Genomic DNA, 19,294 nt, shown 5'->3' with positions numbered 1-19,294 from the left:
CACCCCCTGCCCTATTTTTTATTCTTTATTTTGAAACCGGGTCTCACTGAGTTGCAGAGGGTCTCACTAAGTAGCTGAGGCTGTCCGCGAACTGGGATCCTCCAGGTCTCAGCCTCCCGAAAGCTGGGATTACAAGCATGCACCACCACGCCTGGCTCACTTAAAATTTTTTCAAGCACTAACTACTTCCCTTTTTTTCTAAGGACCTGGAAATAGATTTTATAAATGCTTTGACTAGTTCAGGTATGAGCTTGATTTTAACAGAATGAAGTGGAAGATTCAGGATCTACTTTGCTTTGTCCTCTTACTACTATTACTAGGGTATCTCATCCTACATACTTTCTGGAAAGCTGTGTATTGGTGACTGGATCTGTGACAGTAGAAGATCTAGAATATGCCCCTTCTACTATAGCCTCTAACCTTTATCTTGAAATAATCACTGAGCACCGATTCCTCAGAATAGTTTCAATCTAAAATATAGCTGCTCTAAAATGGAATTTTGTTTAAGAAATTGCTTGGTGGCACAGGTTTTATCTAGAAGTAACAGGATGTAAAAAATGATATCAAACTCAATGACTAAGCCAAACATGAGAAGGAAAAAGGGGGTAGGGAATGGGGTGGGAATTGGGGAAGGGCTGAGTGGTGTGTGCATGTGTGCCTCTGCCATCTTGTACTCCATTAAGATGTGTGACTACAATGCACCAATAAAAAGAATAAAAGAGAGACTATTTCTGCATGAGATAAGACTTATCAAAGTGTGTGACCTACTCAAGATGCGACATTTATAAAGAAAATGTTTGAAATCTCTTGAACCTTCTCATCTGTTTGTAGATCATGAAGTATTTGAGAGAGTAAGGAAGAAAAGAGGACTTGTGAAAACATTTTCTTTGAAGGGAGCTGCTGTTAATGCCATGAGTATCCACAACCCCCTACCACCCTCAAGTTTAGTGAGAGTTTGGAAGGTATGCTGCATTTGGGGGGATATGAATTGGTGCCTGAATTATGCCTGAGAAAGTAAAAGTGGCCATGGCAGCAGGATCAATGCCAAGTCTGCTGGGACAAAGAACACGTGAGATGCGCATGGTTAGAGCAAAGAGCAAGACTGGGGCTGCTGAAGTCCTGCCGTACACACTAATGCCAGAGGGAGAGCTCTCCAGCAGTGAAGTTTAGATGGAATCGGCCAGCAGAGATTGTGGCAGAGAGAAGGAATGGCAACTGGAGAAACAGAATCCATTGCTCAAGTCTTAGGAGTTACGAGTGGAGAGACCTAGCAAGAATCCTAAAGAAACCATGACACGACAGACACGACATAGCACGACAGGATTCAGCTATGAGCCTCAGCCAGGTCTAGGGACTTCACCCAGATGAAGTCCTGTCTGAACTGTATTATCCCAAGTCCTTCGTTGCTAGTTTAAAGGATGAATATGGATTAATTTGTCGGGCAGAGAAGTGGTCATTTAGCAGAACACTCAAAAGAGAACACGTGGCATGCAGAAGGCCTGGGACCTGCACAGGCTGGTGAGACCCCACAGGACAGACAGACACAGGGAAATAGTGGTACAGATATATTGGGTCCTAATGCCAAGGCTCTCACAGATTGTATTGAGAAACTTGAACTTTACTTGGAAGGCAAAAAAGGAGTCCAGCAGTTTTTTTTTTTAAATCTGGACATTATATGATTAAATTTATTTTGATAGGTAACACTGGTAGCATTATAATGGGGGAATTCATTAAGCATGGCAGAGAGACTGCACAGGATCCCAGGAATTACAAGACTTTATGGAGACCATAAAACCCCTGATTTTTTGTTTTAGGAATGCATAACTCTTTCACTTCAGACTTGTTAGGTATTTCCATATTTTCTCAAAAACAGATTTTCTGTAAGCCCTAGCCAAAAACAGAGCACAACAGAAGGAACAACTACTACTAGAATTTGGGAACAACTTCTGGCTTAATGTAGAAGGAAAATACATATCCCCAAAACTAAAAGGTAAATATTTTGATATTGTTTCAACATGCATACTATGGAAAAGTCTGCATGGGGCATTAACAGATTCAACCAACAATGGCTTCCAGCTTTTTATGACAGCTGCTTACAGATTTTTAACTTCCCTGCTTTTATAAATATTTATGTATTCAGGTCGATCTTACTGAATAAAAGAATAACATTAAGTGAATGAACAGCAAAACTGCTACAAAAAGAAGCTTTCTAAAAGAAAATTGCAATGAGAATCACAGAATGCTTTTTAGATAAAGGATTACCAGTTTTTATTTTAAAATTGTACCTTCCTTCACTAAGGCAAAGTACTAAAACATTTGATCTAACACATAAAAGGGCATGGAGTGAAAATATAAAAATACTTGGTAGTAATTAGTCATATCAAAAGTCTTTTTTTGGTAGAAAAAAATTGCTCACTTAGCCTGAGAAGCATCAGTCTAGATGCATGGATAGTGGAAGATACACAGGATTTAGTCAGAACTCAGGCAGTATTTGCAATTACCATTGCACTATTCTCTAACATTGGTCACTATTTACAAGCCATAAATGTGCATTTCAATGGAAAAGAATATAAAATGGCTAACAAAGATATGGACAAAATGTCATATTTTATCAGTAATCAAAGTTTGTTTGCTTGTTTGTTTGTTTTTTGGTGGCTCTGGGGTTCCTGGAAGCCCTTCTACCTCTGGGCTACCCCCCCCCCCCGCCCAGACCTATTTTTATATTTTTTTTATTTGGAAACAAGGTCTCTTAAGCCAGCGCTGGCTTCGAACCTGCGCGATCCTCCTGTCTCCTCCTCCCAAGCGCTGGGATTACAAGCGTGCGCCACCACGCCCGGCAAAGTTTGTTGTTTTTTTTAAGTGAAGGTTATGGTCTATTAGATTAGGGGAGTGTTGGCTTCTTTTAAACAACAACAAAAAGTTATTGCTGTGTATTAAAAGAGAACTGAGGATTGATATGAGAGGTACATTGTTTCAACCTGTGGTGGAAGGCAAATTAGCAGTATATTTATCATCCTATGACTCTAGGGAAACATTTTAAAGTAGAAGGCAGCCTTAAGTAAAACTGCCCATTGTGATATCATTTATAATGCAGGAAAAATAAAAGCAACCTAAATGTCCAACAGGAAGACACAGTTTCAATGAATTTACTTACAGTTTGGATTACATTTATAAAAATGAGAAATACTTGTGTTATGATATTAACTAGAACACCAGGAATACAACTGTCTGATTTGAAAATTGTAAATAGCAAAGGTACTTAAAACTCGGAACTTGGGGGAATACAATATCAAAAGCAGTAGAAGGGGTACCATTTTTGTATCTTCCTGTGTTTTCTAACTTGCAACAATCAGCACTTCTTCAAAACTATAAACGTTGGAAATTGTGCCAGGTATGAATCTTTTCTAAAGATACTCAGTGGCTTAAAATTGAACATCTAGAATAATTTTCTAAAATATTATAATGCCTAAAATCAAATTCTTGACATAAAATTCTAGGGTGGCATATTCTTTATTTTCCTATATTAACTTTGTAAACAGCGATGAGGAAATAGCTGACAGCACTATGCTTTCCTTACCTTCAGGTTATCTGGCAGCTCTGACCGCCCCGCATACCCAGGGTTCATTGTTATGAAGACGGCGCATGTGGGGTCAAGTTTTAGTTCAGTTCCTTCAAACACCAGTATTTCAGCACCTGCATTAATACCTGTGGGTGGTCAAGAATGAAATGACTTAGCGAGACCACATATGAGTGTGGCAGGTGCCATTCATCACCACCCACATTTATTTTATTTTCACACAATGTGAAGATAGACTAGTTCATTACCCCTCTGGATGGTAAGGATTTGTTGAGCAACCACAGAAAGTACTTCCAAATCAATTCTGTTAAACTCATCAAAGCAAGCCCAGGCTCCACAAGATAACAGTCCCTAGGAGAAAAGAGTAATAAAAATTTTTAACTTTATCTGATGGAATATTACACTGAAATGATGCATTTTTCACCTGATCTTTTCAAGGATTTAATATCCTATCAAGGAATTGCTTATTCACCTTTATCTTTAAAGGCAGCTTACTTTTCATTACTAACTCGTTATTCTAAATGATTAAAAAGTTTGATCAACTGGAAAAGTTGTCAATTTACTTTTTACTTCCTGTAAATCTTTTGACATTTAGATGTATTCCTGTAAGTTCAAAACCTTTTTATTTATTTTATTTTTATTTTTTGGTGGTACTAGGGTTAGAACCCAGGGGCATTCTGCCTTTGAACTACACCCCCAGCCATATTTTTTATTCTTTACTTTGAAACAGGGTCTCACTGAGTTGCAAAAGGGCTCACTAGGTAACTGAGGCTGGCTGTGAACCCATTTCTCCTTTCTCAGCCTCCCAAATGCTGGGATTACAAGCGTGTGCCACCATGCCCAGCTTCTATTTTTATTTATAAGTTGATTTTATTTGCTTTTACCATATGGACTCAGTAAAATGGACTATAATAATTCATAGACTCAATAAAATGGACGATAGTAATCCTCTACCTAAGATGACTCCTGTTGCCAATGAGACTGCACTGTAGTCCGAACACCTTAATAGACAAGAAACATAATTTAAGTCTCCAGTTTGTAATCCCAACTCATGGTTATCTTACAAATATGTGCCATTTGGTCATAAGGAAAAACTGGAAATCATCAACTACAAATCGAAATTCAGATTTATTAGAGCCAAGTGTGGTGTCACACACAAATAATCCCAGTACTTGGGAAGCTGAGACAGGAGGATCACAAGTTTACGGCCAGTCTCAATAACTTAAGTGAGGTCTTCTATAACTTAGGAAGACCCTGTTTCTAAATAAAAAATAGGGCCAGGAGTGTAGCTTAGAGGTAGAATGCTTCTGGGTTGAACCCCGAATACCACACACACACACACACACAAATTCAGATTTACTTTTTAAAAAACATCAAACAATTCAACAAATATTGGTTGAACACACGAGAGAGAGAGAGAGAGAGAGAGAGAGAGAGAGAGAGAGAGAGAGAGAGAGAGAGAGAGAATGAATTTCATTGAGTGGTATGTGCCAGGCATGTATACAGATAAAATGCATGGCACTTTCTAGATATCATTTATACAAAAAAACAAAGGCTATATCACATAAAATGTTAAGTAATTAGCACAAGGCCACATTGAAAAGCATCTGACCTTAGATTTGTACACAGTTCATACTATTGAACCATACTAGATTAAATATGAATGTTATGCATGTCAGAGCAAATTTTCATTATTTAAAGAAGATTCTATCCATGACTTTGGCCTCAAATGCATGATACAGTAAAAAGAACTTAGCGAGACTCTTCCAAAATTAAAAAAATAAAAAGGGCTAGGGGTGCAACTTGGAGGTAGAGACCCCTGGGTTGAATAGGTAAGGGCCACATAAAACAGAAATTATGTTTCACTATGCATAACTTTCCTCTCTGTCAATTATCCTATTGTAAAGAAAGGAGCCAATTCAAACCTTAAAGAATTTTCCTAAGGCCAAATAGTCCAGCCCATCAGAGCAGTTGAAGACCACGCACTGTTTGGCTACAGCTTTTGCCAAGTCCTTGGTTGTTTCTGTTTTTCCAGTGCCAGCTGGACCTTCAGGTGCCCCTCCAAGATGCAGGTGAAGGGCTCCAAATAAGGTTCTGAAAGAGTAGAAACAGACATTCCATGCAAAGTGATACGATTTTAAAAAAACATTGCCAAAAAATAAGTTTAAATTGGGAACCAATTTACCATTTCCATTTTAATAATTTCTTCCTACTAACTTCAGAAAAATTCTGACATATATTACCTTGTCTGTTTTATATTTTACACCTGAATGGCTACATATGTGACAAACTGAGACCAAATTTACTTTTGAAATTCAATGCTGATTTCTGATCAACATGGAGAATTCAGCTGACTTCAGCCAACTCTTACTGCAAGCAAGAGGAAATGTTCCATAAAAGAAAATACATATTACTTTTTAAAATACATGGCCAATTTTTAGAGATTACTGGAGACTGAACCCAGGGGCATTATACCTGTGAATTACAGCCCCAAGACATTTAACTTACTTATTTATTTAGAAATCGGGTCTCACTAAGTTGTTGAGGGTCTCACTAAGCCCACCTGGCTATTTTCAAAGAATAAAAAGGAAAGCCTCAACGAGGAAGTAAAGCAAAGCTGGAGCAGTAATGAGGTGTTAAAGCTGCACAGTCCATGCTGTTTTAGGATCAGAACATGAACGCAAATGTATTTAACCTCACATCGAAACAGAAAGTAAATCTTCAGCACTGAACAATGTGGGGAACTGGAGTAGAGCCACCTCTATATACCTGGAAGCCTTGAAGTGCTGCCTTGTCTCTCAGTGGGAACTAAATTCACTCCAGCAACCTACTAGAGGGGGATGAAGAAAAGTCAGCCATGATAGACAAGGAAGCTTACCTTTCATGCAGAGCCTGATGAAATGCTGACATCGCTCACTAAGAGGGGGCTCAAATTTCCATTACCCATGGCACATGAACCCAGACTAAGAAATCAGCACTGGAGTTCTTGTGAACCAGAGAAGACCTTATCGCCTTCTTCAGAGATAAAACTGAAACTGCTCCACAATTGAGAACATGAAATATTACCCAAGAAAACAACTACTGCCAAATTGAGTTCAGAGTTAAAACTGGAGAGGGAGGAAGGAGGAAGGGAAAGATGGAGTTGGAGATGGGTGGGGGGAGCGAGAGCGAGCTGAAAGTTAAACCAGACACGCATTAGCAAAAACAGATGAACAAAGGTGTATGAATGTTACTACATATATGGCATCCTGCTCTTTTTGGAATATAGGTGGACTGTTAAGTGATATTTAAAGTAAAAAGCAAGCCAGGCATGGTGGCGCACGTTGGTAATCCCAGCATTTGGGAGGCTGAGACTGGAGGATCGCGGTTCACAGACAGCCTCAGCTACTCAGTGAGGCCCTTTGCAACTCACTGAGACCCTGTTTCAAAATAAAGAATAAAAAACAGGCTGGGAGCCGGGCGTGGTGGCGCATGCTTGTAATCCCAGCATTCGGGAGGCTGAGACCTGGAGGATCGTGGTTCGCAGACAGCCTCAGCTACTTAGTGAGGCCCTCTGCAACTCAGTGAGACCTGGTTTCAAAATAAAGAATAAAAAATAGGGCAGGGGGTGTAGCTCGGAGGTCAAATGCCCCTGGGTTCCATCCCCAGACCCGAAAAAAAATATTTAAAAAAAAACAGGCTGGGGTGTAGCTCAGAGGTAAAATGCCCCTGGGTTTCATCCCCATACCCGCAAATAAATAAATAAATAAAGTAAAAAGCAAGATACTTCTCAAGAGAAGAAATACAATGGCCAAAAAATATATCTAAAAAAATGTTCATGCCGGGCGTGGTGGCACATGCTTGTAATCCCTGCACTTGGGATGCAGAGACAGAAGGATCTCATATGTTCAAAGCCAGCCTTGCTGGCTTAAGAGACCCTGTTTCCAAATTAAAAAAATAAAGTATAAAGTAGGTTTGGGAGTGTAGCCCAGAGGTAGAAGGGTTTCCAGGAACCCCAGTACCATTAAAAAAAAAAAAAGTTCAATGTCACTAGCAATCAGGGCAAATGAAACCTACACTAAGATTCTATCTAACTCTGGTTAGAATGGCAAACATTGGGAATACAAATAATAAAAAATGCTAGTGAGGATGTGGGGAAATAGAAAATCTCTATGCTACTGTTGGAATGATAAATTAGTACAACTACTATAAAGAGCAGTATGGAGGCTCCTGTAAAGACTAGGAATGGAACCACCATATGACCGAGCCGTACCGCTCCTTGGAATCTTTCCCAAAGACTGAGAACACTACAGTAATGCATGCATACCCATGTTTATAACAGCATAATTCACAGCAGCCAAATTTGGAACCAACCCAGGTGTCCTACAACAGATGAATAGATAATGAAAATAGAAAAACACAATGGAGTTTTACTCAACCACAAAGAAAACAAAATTATGTCATTTTCTAGAAAATGGATAGAATTAGAAAACATTATGCTAAGTGAGATAAGTCAGTCTCAGAAAGTCAAATACAGTTTATCTCATATGTAAAAGCTAGAGAGAAAATGGGAAACAAATCAAATAGAGTGACCAATAAAAGAGTGGAAGGGGATAGGAGGAGAAAGGTGGGGAAGGGAGAAGGAAAGAAGCTTTTCCTATGTATGAATGCATCGCTGCCAATCCCACTACTGTGTATGGGGAGGGGTGGGTCCCAGGGAAGGATCTGAAAGGAAACACGCCAAGATCTGTGCATATCTGTTTGCATGACTTTGAATGTCACTAAGAAGTAAAACTACAACACACCAATATACATAAGTATTATAATATGTATTTGTAATACAATGTAATATGTATTTGTATTTAAATTAGCATATTATATCTATTTATATGTATATACTTTATAAGTATATATATGTATGTATATATATATATATATATATATATATTTCTTTTGAAACAAGGTCTCACTAAGTTGCAGAGGGCCTCACTAAGTAGCTGAGGCTGTACGCAAACTGTGATCCTCCAGTCTCAGCCTCCCAAATGCTGGGATTACAAGCGTGCGCCACCACGCTCAGCTCTATAAGTATATAAATAAAAATATATTTATAAAGATAAGGCATGAGGGGCAAAGTGAAGGAAAATAAAAATGAAAACTTAAGGAATACACAACACAAACTATGATCTAAATAAGTCTAAATACTTTATTAATAATATTAAATGTAGATAGAATAAACTCACTAATCAAAATTTACAAAGCCCTTTGCATTTTTATTTGGCTAAATTCCCTTATCCTTCAATATAAATTCTAGTATAAGATCTCCATCCAGATCCCACATTAAAAAATTCTTTATCAGGGAACTCCTTCATTCATGAATTCCCATTCCTATTTGGATTACATGTACCTATAGTACCTATGTTTAGCTCTTATATTTTATTCAGAACACTATATGATATTTTTCTAATTTAGCCTTTTGCATATGACTCAAATGAATAGAGTCTATCTTTTTTCTACTAAGTGATGCCAGAATAAGTAGTATACTGTAGATAATCACAAATGCTTCTTGAATGAATAAATAAAAGCTAAGAATTGTTTTTCTCTCACAGTTATATGGTGGGCACATGTATATGTGTTGAATTAAGGGAATTCTTACATTGCTACATTTATAAAGGCTTTGGGGGATAGTATTCAGCTATAATAGCACTGGGGTCAGACCCAGTGTAGAGTCTCCAAGTCTGACCCTGTGCCAAACAACTGCACAATATCAAAACAAATTCTAGTATATTATATTGTTCTTGGCCTTAATCCTGAACTACGTTCTCCAATTCATTTTATGTTCCCTAAGTGATACTACCACCAAACCTATGATAAAGACCGAGACATTAGGCACTCTGTTCTATCTGAAAGACATCATCACTTTAAATAAAACATGTGAGCAGTCATAATATTCACTAAAAGCATTCGCAATGCTAACCATTTTCTAAGAAAAAATACAATTTAAAATTGCTCTTCAGTTTATAGGAATTCAATACATTTTATTCAATGCCTCCTTTATTCCAGGAATTGTGTTGGTGCTAGGGATAGATGAAAATAATAGAACATAGTTTTTGTCCATGAAAAGGTTAGAATAAAGACTATAAAATCTGTCAGACATACTTTCAATCCATTGTGATGACTTATTGCTAAGACAGAGGAAGATACCATAAGGTGTGATAACAACCATTGTATCACTGAGGAGATCAACTCCTAATATAGTAAAAGGCAACTAGAGAATACTATGTTTTATATAGCTATTTTTTATAATTATATATATTAGTATATTACCTATATATTATTTATAATATATATCTATATTATCTATTTATTAGTGTATTACATATATTATTATCTACACTAATAGTATAATATATACAATATAATATACTACTAATATATATCAACTACTAAATAATATCACCTCTAAAAGGTGATGCCCTAAAGGTATTAAGTAGGAATAATATTTATTGGAAAACAAAAGAAAGGAGAAAAACTTTCCTGCAAAGTGAAATAGTGTGTACAGAAGTCAAGACATAGAATATTATGTATAAGAAAGAATTTGGTGACACTGGAATGTAGACCTTAATGCAGATCTTACTGGTCTTCATATGTTATATTTGAGTATAATATATTGGGAAGATATCAGAGCCAAAAAGAAGAAAATTGTGTTAGATGGAATCTCCTACCCTTCTTCTCATCTTGGATATACATGATAGCCAAATGAAGGGAACTTCTACCAGAACCTCTATTTTTCCATCCAGATCACACTTTCCAATCTAGCACCAATTCTTCTCCCCCTTTAAATAGTGGGTGAGGTCACTGTGTGGTTTTCATTTTTCATCTGATACTGGGTGAGTTGGACCCACTATTCTTTTTCTGGGATCTATCCATGTGGAAAATACACTTAGCCTTAAGAAGAAGGAAATAATTAGTCATCTTTAGGCTAGGTACATTCTTCAATCTAGAGTTTTAAATTGAGGATTAGATACTTGATCAACCATCTATAAACAAAGATTTATTTTCCATTGACTTCAATTCTTTGGAGAGAAGAAAAATGTACACTCCAATCCCCTAACATATACTTAAGAAACATTTCTAAAATAAAATAAGATCTTTGACAAAGGAGCAAAGACAATCTGTGAAGAAAGAATATTCTTTTAAAAAAGTGGTGCTGGAACAAGTGCTTACCCACATGCACAGATATGAATCTTGACATAAAATTAATTAAAAGTGGGTCATAGACATAGATATTTTTCTAGATCTAAAGCTGCCCCAGCAAAGTCTGTATTTTAAAATAAAGAGAATAAACAGTTAATGGTTAAAATTAATTTGCTAAAAACAAATAGTACTTAAACAAGTTCGTGACTATATATAAAGAACCGAGACACAGCCATAGCTAGGTATTTATAAAGATGACTGAGTTGATGGCAAGTCACTGCCATTTTATGAGATATAATTAGAGGAGACTGAGCTACTTTAGGAGGTAAAGTGGCAAATTTGCTTTGGCAAAAAGTAAATGTAAGTCCCTATAAGATACCCAGTGGAGAAATCCACTGGGTATGTATACAGGAAAAGCTTACGGGAGAGAGGTACACATTTGGAGCCTTCAAAAGAGAGTCCATTAAAGAGTAAGAATGGATGATAAGCACACTCAGGAAACCATGAGGCATGCCACAAAAGACCACATAAACACAGAACTCCAGAAAACTTAGCATTTTAGAGGAAGAAATACTTTGTTTCTTTTTTTAAATTAATTTATTTTTTAAATTGGTGCATTGTAGTCATATATCAATCACATTGGAGTACAAGACTTGAGAGGATATACAAGCACACATCATCCAATTAGCCCTCCTGCAGTCCCCATCCCATTCCCTCCCCCTCCCTCCATCCCACGCTTCTTTGGTGATTTACTTTGATACATTTGTTTATGTACCTCCTGCATTTTAAAGAGGCTTCGTCCTCCAGTAATACATACCCTCTGATTGGTCACATTAGTTGCTTCACTATAGGGCCCTTTCTATAGCTCAACCTCTTCCTGTTGCCCTTTTCCTCCTAGTTATTGCTGATTAAGAGAAGCGTCTGATTTATATTTTCTGTGATATTTCTCTGTGCATGCTGCGTTGCAAGTACCAATCCCACTCTTGATGGTCCCAGTAGTGGTCTGGCTACTCAGTGGACTGATCCAGACCTCGCTGGCTCAAGCCTCATGGGAGGCCCCAGTTGTGGTCTCGCTGGCCCCTGCACCGGTCTAACCCCTAAGCTGGCTTTGGTACCGGCCTTGGAGGCCGCAGGAGTGAACTTGCCTCACGCCAGGCTCCGATGCCGGCCTCGCTGGCCCCAGCACCGGCCTAACCCTTCGGCAGGCTCTTATCCTGGCCTCGGAGGCCCCAGTACCGGCCTTGCCTCAAGGCAGGCTCTGATGCCAGCCTCGCTGGCCCCAGCACCAGCCTAACCCCTCGGCAGGCTCTGATCCCGGCCTCAGAGGCCCCAGAACCGGCCTTGCCTTACGGCAGGCTCTGAAGCCGGCCTCGGAGGCCCCAGTACTGGTCTTGCCTCAAGGCAGGCTCCGATCCCGGCCTAGGAGGCCCCAATACTGGCCTTGCCTCATGGCAGGCTCCGATCCCGGCCTAGGAGGCCCCAGTACTGGCCTTGCCTCATGGCTAGCTCCGATGCCAGCCTTGCTGGCCCCAGCACCGGCCTCACCCCTCGGCAGGCTCTTATCCTGGCCTCGGATGCCCCAGTATCGGCCTTGCCTCACGGCAGGCTCCGATGCCAGCCTCGCTGGCCCCAGCACCGGCCTAACCCCTCAGCAGACTCTTATCCTGGCCTCGGAGGCCCCAGTACCAGCCTTGCCTCAAGGCAGGCTCCGATGCCGGCCTCACTGGTCCCAACACTGGCCTAACCCCTCGGCAGGCTCTGATCCCGGCCTTGGAGGCCCCAGCACTGGTCATGCCTCACGGCAGGCTTCGATGCCGGCCTCGCTGGCCCCAGCACCGGCCTAACCCCTCGGCAGGCTCTTATCCTGGCCTCGGAGGCCCCAGTACCGGTCTTGCCTCAAGGCAGGCTCCGATCCCGGCCTAGGAGGCCCCAGTACTGGCCTTGCCTCATGGCAGGCTCCGATGCCAGCCTCGCTGGCCCCAGCACCGGCCTCACCCCTCGGCAGGCTCTTTCCCGGCCTCGGAGGCCCCAGCACCGGCCTTGCCTCACGGCAGGCTGCAATGCTGGCCACACTGGCCCCAGAACCGGCCTAACCCCTCGGCAGGCTCTTATCCCAGCCTCGGAGGCCCCAGCACCGGCCTTGCCTCACGGCAGGCTCCGATGCCGGCCTCACTGGCCCCAGCACCGGCCTAACCCCTCGGCAGGCTCTTATCTTGACCTCAGAGGCCCCAGCACAAGCCTTGCCTCATGGCAGGCTCCAATGCCAGCCTCGCTGGCCCCAGCATCAGTCTAACCCCTCGGCAGGTTCCAATCCTGGCCACGGAGGCCTCAGTAGTGGCCTTGCCTCACAGCAAGCTCCGATGTCGGCCACTGGCCCCGGCGCCCGCCTAACCCCTCAGCAGGTTCCGATCACTGTCTCTGTGGTTATTATTTCAAAGGTTCCAGGTGTAATGTATCAGATCTCTGCCTCCCCTGAGTATTGGCCACTGGCATTGCCACTGTCTCCACCGTTTCAAATCCTTCCCAGGCTCTTTTTCCACTCTGAATGTTGTCCAGTGTTCCTAAGCATGCGTGATGGTAGCATTCGACATTTGGTGTAATTTCTCCAAAAAAATAAAGTTGGTAGGATCCGGTTTCTGCTTCTCCTGAATACAAGTCTCCACCACCATCGCGGAGAACTCTTTCAACACCGCATTTCTCCTTGGTCTCCGCTAAACTCTCTCCTTACAGGTGATGTCTGGGATTCTTAACAATATAGAGAAATAGCAGTCCTCTTTCACGGCGAATTTTTCCATAAGTTCCAGTGCATTTAGATAAGTTTTGTCTGCATCTCCAGTGTCCTGGCATCCATAACGGCTTTCTTACCTCCTCTCCGATATTTTTCTTTATCTTTTTCTGTTCTGGGCCCGGTTTCTCCAGGGGTCTGGCGTGCTACGCGCAGTTCAGCCTGGGGCCCAGAGTCCCGCGACCCGGGCCCCATCTGGCGTGCCCCGCGCGCGACCCCTGCCCAGAACCCAGCGTCTTACTGGGCCCGGTTTCTCCAGGGGTCTGGCGTGCTACGCGCAGTTCGGCCCGGGGCCCAGGGTTCGCGACCCGGCCCCGGCTGGTGTGCGCCGCACGCGACCCCCACCCAGAACCCAGCGTCTTACTGGGCCCGGTTTCTCCAGGGGTCTCGGAAGAAATACTTTGAATCCAGTGATCCAAAGAGAAGGGAGTTTCAGGGAAAAGGGGGATGGCAAGTGTCAAAAACAATCATCAAAGCCACGATGAAGCTGAATATCTCCTTCTGAGCCACTGGATACCAGAAACTCATTGAAATGGATGATGAATGCAAACTTCATACTTTTTTTTTACGAGAAACATATGGCCACAGAAGTTGCCACTTATGTTCTAGGTGAAGAATGCGAGGGTTATGTGGTTCCAATCAGTGGTGGGAATGACAAACAAGGTTTCCCCATGAATAGGGTGTCTTGGCCCCTGGCTCTCTTCACCTACTACAAAAGGGGCCTTCCTTTTATAGACCAAGGAGAACTGGAGAGAGGAAGCACAAATCTGTTTGGGGTTGCACTGTGGATGCCAATCTGAGATGCCATTCTCAACCTGGTTATTGTAAAAAAAAAAAAAAGGGGTGGGGTGGGGAGAGAAGGATATTCCTGGACTGACGGATACCATTGTGCCTCATTGTCCGGGGCCCAAAAGAATAGCAGAATCCAAAAACTTTTCAGTTACTCCAAAGAAGATGATGTCCGTCAATATGTTGTCAGAAAGCCCTTAAACAAGAAAGGTAAGAAACCCAGGACCAAAGCACCCAAGATTCAGCATCTTGTTACTCCATGTGTCCTAGAACACAAACACCAGCATGTTTCTCTGAAGACAAACAGTGTACTAAGAAAAACAAGGAAGAGGCTGCATAAGATGCTAAAATTTTGGCCAAGAGAATGAAGGAGGCCAAAGAAAAACACCAGGAACAGATTTCCAAGAGAGAAAGGCGAACCTCCCTGAGAGCTTCAACGTCTGAGTCCAGTAAAAAGTAAGAATTTTTAAGTATAACAAATAAGTAAGATCAGATCTTAAAAAAAAAAACACAATTGAGAATACTGAGAGCTCCAGATATGAGAGGAAAACAGTAGAGAAAGAGAAAATGAAGACAAAATTGAGAAGACAAAAAGCTAGGAAAAATAATACGGAAAAATTCACAGTATGGAAGATAATTTGATATTTTTAAAAATAAATAATGCTCTAAGGGTGAGGAAAAATTGTTGCAGGTAGATCTGTATATTAAAAGGCTTACCTGTAACATCGATCTGTGAGTGGAGTAATAACCAGCCTAGGGGAATTACCCAGATATTCATACCCATATCGCAAACCAGCATTGATCATCTTTGTTTCTAAATGATTTTCCTAGGATAAATCAGATAAAATTAAGTTAGGTCTAGACAACAAAATTGTAAGCAATATCTTTTCTCAAGTTATTTAATAATTTTAAAAACCATGATTTAAAGTGAATGCCTTAAAATTCACTTTTCAGCTCCAGGAGTGGTGGTGCATGCCTGTTACCTAGCACTTGGGAGGCTAAGACTGGAGTGTTACAGGTTGATGCCCAGCCTCTGAAACTTAATGAAACCCTCTGCAACTAAGTGAGACCCTGTTTTTTTAAAAAAATAGGGCTGGGGGTGTAACTCAAAGGTAAAATGCCCCTCTAACACTATCAAATTTCAATCCCCAGTACCACCACCAAAAAGAAAAAAAAATTCACTTTTTAGGCATTATTTTATTCAGAAAATTTCAATAGCTAGTTTCCATGAATAACAAAAGTCAGGGATTTTAATTTTTCCCATGGCATATAATTTATAATTTATTCCTTATTTTTTCATATTTCCAATCCTATCCTATAATACAGAGTGGACATTATCATTATAATGATTTTACAGACAAGGAAACTGATGAACTTGCCCAAAGTTACACACCTGGTAACACCCAAGATCCTAACCAGTACATGCACTGATCCTCAACTGGCCTCCCAGGATGCTGCTGCTTGCCTCTGCTCTCTTGCAGCCCACACCTCCCAGGACCTCCACAAAGGCCTAGGTGCTGAGAACTTCCAAGTCCATTTCGCCACCTGTCAGCTCTTTGCCCACACTCCGCAGGCCAGGTAAGTTGTGTCCACTGGACTAACTGTATCTGCTCCTCCCTCCCGCTTTCCCACTCACGACTGCCAACCATCTGGGTACCCAGATAAAATCCTTCCTTACAGATCATGTTCTGGCTTCCTCAGTTGGTCAGTGAAAGAATTTAGTGACTAATCAGAATGAAAGAGTCTGATGTGTAAATTCTTTAGATGTACCAGAAACCTAAAAACAATTTGACCTGACCAGTCCTAACCTTTTTGAGACTGCAAGTATAACAAGGCACTTAAAAATGAGTAATTTTGATATCTTTTATTATTACTATTATATAAATATATATAACAATACATTTGATAGAGATATGATATAAACATAGGTGCTGGTGATAGAGTAGACATAGTTATGGATGCCTTCATCTTCAATCCAGAGAAACACTTATGAGTACAATCGGTCATCAGCAAAAAAATCCTATATTAATGATACTATTTCCCATGTGAGCAAGCAAGCAAAAATTAAAAAGTTATCAGCAGAAATGGCTGTCTAATGACATTCAGTGATATCATTTACCTGCCAGTAGTACCTAAGCTGACTTAACCATTCGAAGTCAGCGTCATCACTAATTTGCTTTTTTACAAGCGTCGAGAGGACATCTCGAGCGTGGACATCCAGTACCACAAGGGCTCCCAGAGTAACACGATTCTGCTTGGATAATTTTCCACGGACCAAAGTGACAATATCATCGATTTGCCTGTTACATTTTTCTAAATATTGCTCAAGGGCCTGAAAGAAAATAAAATAAGATACGATTTCCCAATGTGATTAGAATCCTTTTGAACAAAAGCATTTTAACTAGCATGTAGATATCATATTCGTTGTACTTTTGTCATGATTTTCTATTTGATAATTTAAAAATAATCAATTTCTCTTACCACAAGAGGTTAGGTGAACAAGTCCAATTTGGCAAGATAAAGTGGATATATGTGGTTTGCATTTACCCAACATCCTTTTCTTTATTTCTACCCCTTCTCTGTTCTCTGCAGATTGGGGATCTGTCAATCATATTGCCCCATCTCTGTGGCAACATGAAAAGAGGGGTGGGGAACCCAGTGAGAGCCAAGCACAGTCCTTCCCAGGACTGCTGTGTGGACCAAGAGAAAAGGTGCTTTTCACTAGGCTTAGAAGACTGTGACTATGCCAGTGTGAAGGTGCAGCAAGCCTTCTGCCACTTTACAGAAAGATGCCTGCCGGTGGCCAGTAGCCAGTGAGTGGCCAGAACTAGTGACTGAGGTTCTGATTCTCACTTTTGATTCTATGGATCCTTCTAGTGCTCTTACCTAAGCTTTCTGAATGGGGTTTGTGCCACTGGTAATAAAGATAATGCTGTAGTTTGGGTATGATCTGAGTGCATCCCCTAAGGCTCACATCCTGGGTGCTTGGTCTCCAGTGTGGCAGGCAGTGTTGAGGTGCTGGGACCCTTACAAGATGGAGGCTGGTGGTAATCAAGAAGCATATCCCTCTGAAGGGATTAATGCAGGTCTTTTGGGACTAGACTAGTTCCCATGAGTATAGGTTGTTATTTTAAAGGGCAGTGTGGCTCCTCCGTGATCTTTCTTGCTTTTTCTTCCAGCATGTGAGCTCTCGGTCTTGGACACACTCCTACCATGATGCCATCCACCATCCTGTGATGGAACCAGAACGCCCTCACCAGAGACCAAACAGGGCTGCCCAGTCTTGGACTCGTGGCCTCCAAAACTGTGAACTAAATAAAACTCTACTTTTGTATGCCGCAGGTATTTTTCTATAGCAACACAAAATGACTAAGGCAGACACTAATAAACAGAATACCAAGTTTAAGGTGCAATAATGCCAATTCTGAGCACCAGGCTTTCTTGGAGTCTCTTGTGGTAGATAAATCCAGTGGGTAAGTTCAAACACAGAAATGGGTTTGTGATGAAAATCGAATTAGAATCAATGGAAACCACTGTGCTTTTAAGGGGATTGTCAATGTACTTCAGCAGGCTCCTGTGGGCACTTTCTCAAACACTTTCGTAATATTTAATAAATTTGTGCACCAAAGAGTTTATTTCATTGTTTCAGGGCCATCGCTAAGTAGTAACAATGAAACTGAAAATGAGACTTTCCAAGAATGAGGAAATATTTTAAAAGGTTGGGGACTGCAAGTGTTTTTCTCTACAGGACACTTTTTTAATTTCTTGAAATATTTTATCTTTTTTAGTTACTATTTTTAAGAAAGCCCTTATTCAAGGGTTTCATGTTAAACAGTATTTAATTTCTATTATTTACACAATTAATTTGCCAGTAATTTACTTCTTAAACAATGAAAAATAAACTGATTCACCCATGCTTAGCCACATCAATGTTTAATTTATTGGAGCCAATCCATAAATTTAAATATATTGAATATATAAATTAGTAGGATCAGCTTTGATCCTAGGAACCCAAACTGTGCCAACTGATGCATCTTACTTTCCTCATCAAAAGATCTTCTAGGAGTCTTATAGTTCTCTCATTTACAATGGCATAAAATAAAAATTTAACATATGGACCTATAAGATGTACTTATGTTCTTATGTTCATAAGAACCTATTCATACCAGAAGAATGTATTTTCCTATGCTAAAAAACAGATTTAGAATTAGAACTTAGCTTCAAATAATGATAAACCGAGTTCTTTAGAAACTATGTTATATAAATTAATGAGAATTTAGATGAGTTAAAGTGAAAAATTATATTTTTGTTACATTTCTTTTTCCTAAAGCATTGTTATAGTGAACTAATGAATCTGAAAGGAACTAGTATAATATCCAACCAAAATAAACCTTACCTAGAATCGAATGGTTTTTTATCATACCTAAGTTCTTCTACCTACACCACAATACACTTACTCAAAATCACATCAGTATTTGCCATATCTTGGCCTCTGTGACAGTAGTGGTTCTTCTATTTTGTAGTCCCCATAATGCCTCACACAGACTCGTTTCACAGTCTATATTCATTGAATACATAAATGGAAATACAGATCCTAGGATGAAGAGGTCCTCTGGGCTATGACAATATTACATAGGGCTGTCATGGCTCCTGAGCTCCAAACAACTCGGGGTGTCTGCAGAGAATGGAAGTACCCCATCTTCCAGGAGGTTACCAAGAGTCTTCTGCTGCTCAGCTCAAGCCAGTAGTTTTGAACCACTCATTCATTAGGAAAAAATTACCAACACATAGAATTTTTAAAATATACTGGTCTTCCATGATGGAATCACACAGTAAGTTTTTTTTAAATTCACCAATGCTAGAGGATACTGAAGTATGTACTGATTCATCATGACGCTGCTACAGAACTTGAATGGCCTGAACTTGGAGGAAATCTGAACAGGGACAAGGAATGCAGGCACCACCGAAAG

The 19,294-nt window shown here is 40.6% G+C and overlaps 1 protein-coding gene and 1 pseudogene across 2 annotated transcripts in view; one reads left to right on the top strand and one right to left on the bottom strand.

The window, feature by feature from the left end:
- The window catches only part of DNAH7 (dynein axonemal heavy chain 7), a gene marked incomplete at both ends in the record, with an annotated part of 253,563 nt that overhangs the window by 146,474 nt on the left and 87,795 nt on the right, over window positions 1-19,294 (bottom strand). The window contains 5 exons of the mRNA XM_080689358.1: window positions 3,578-3,705; window positions 3,826-3,928; window positions 5,503-5,671; window positions 15,042-15,151; window positions 16,444-16,656. Coding sequence (XP_080545484.1) covers window positions 3,578-3,705; window positions 3,826-3,928; window positions 5,503-5,671; window positions 15,042-15,151; window positions 16,444-16,656 — 723 coding nt within the window. The remainder of the gene's footprint in view (window positions 1-3,577; window positions 3,706-3,825; window positions 3,929-5,502; window positions 5,672-15,041; window positions 15,152-16,443; window positions 16,657-19,294) is intronic.
- LOC308259128 (small ribosomal subunit protein eS6-like) lies at window positions 14,017-14,784 on the top strand (annotated as a pseudogene). The gene has a single exon. The product of its transcript is annotated as a small ribosomal subunit protein eS6-like (transcript).

The sequence above is a fragment of the Muscardinus avellanarius genome, assembly GCF_963383645.1.
Source record: "Muscardinus avellanarius genome assembly, chromosome: 2".
Classification (NCBI taxonomy): domain Eukaryota; kingdom Metazoa; phylum Chordata; class Mammalia; order Rodentia; family Gliridae; genus Muscardinus; species Muscardinus avellanarius.
The sequence above is the reverse complement of the archived record's forward strand: the minus strand, read 5'-3'. Positions and strand labels throughout refer to the sequence as shown.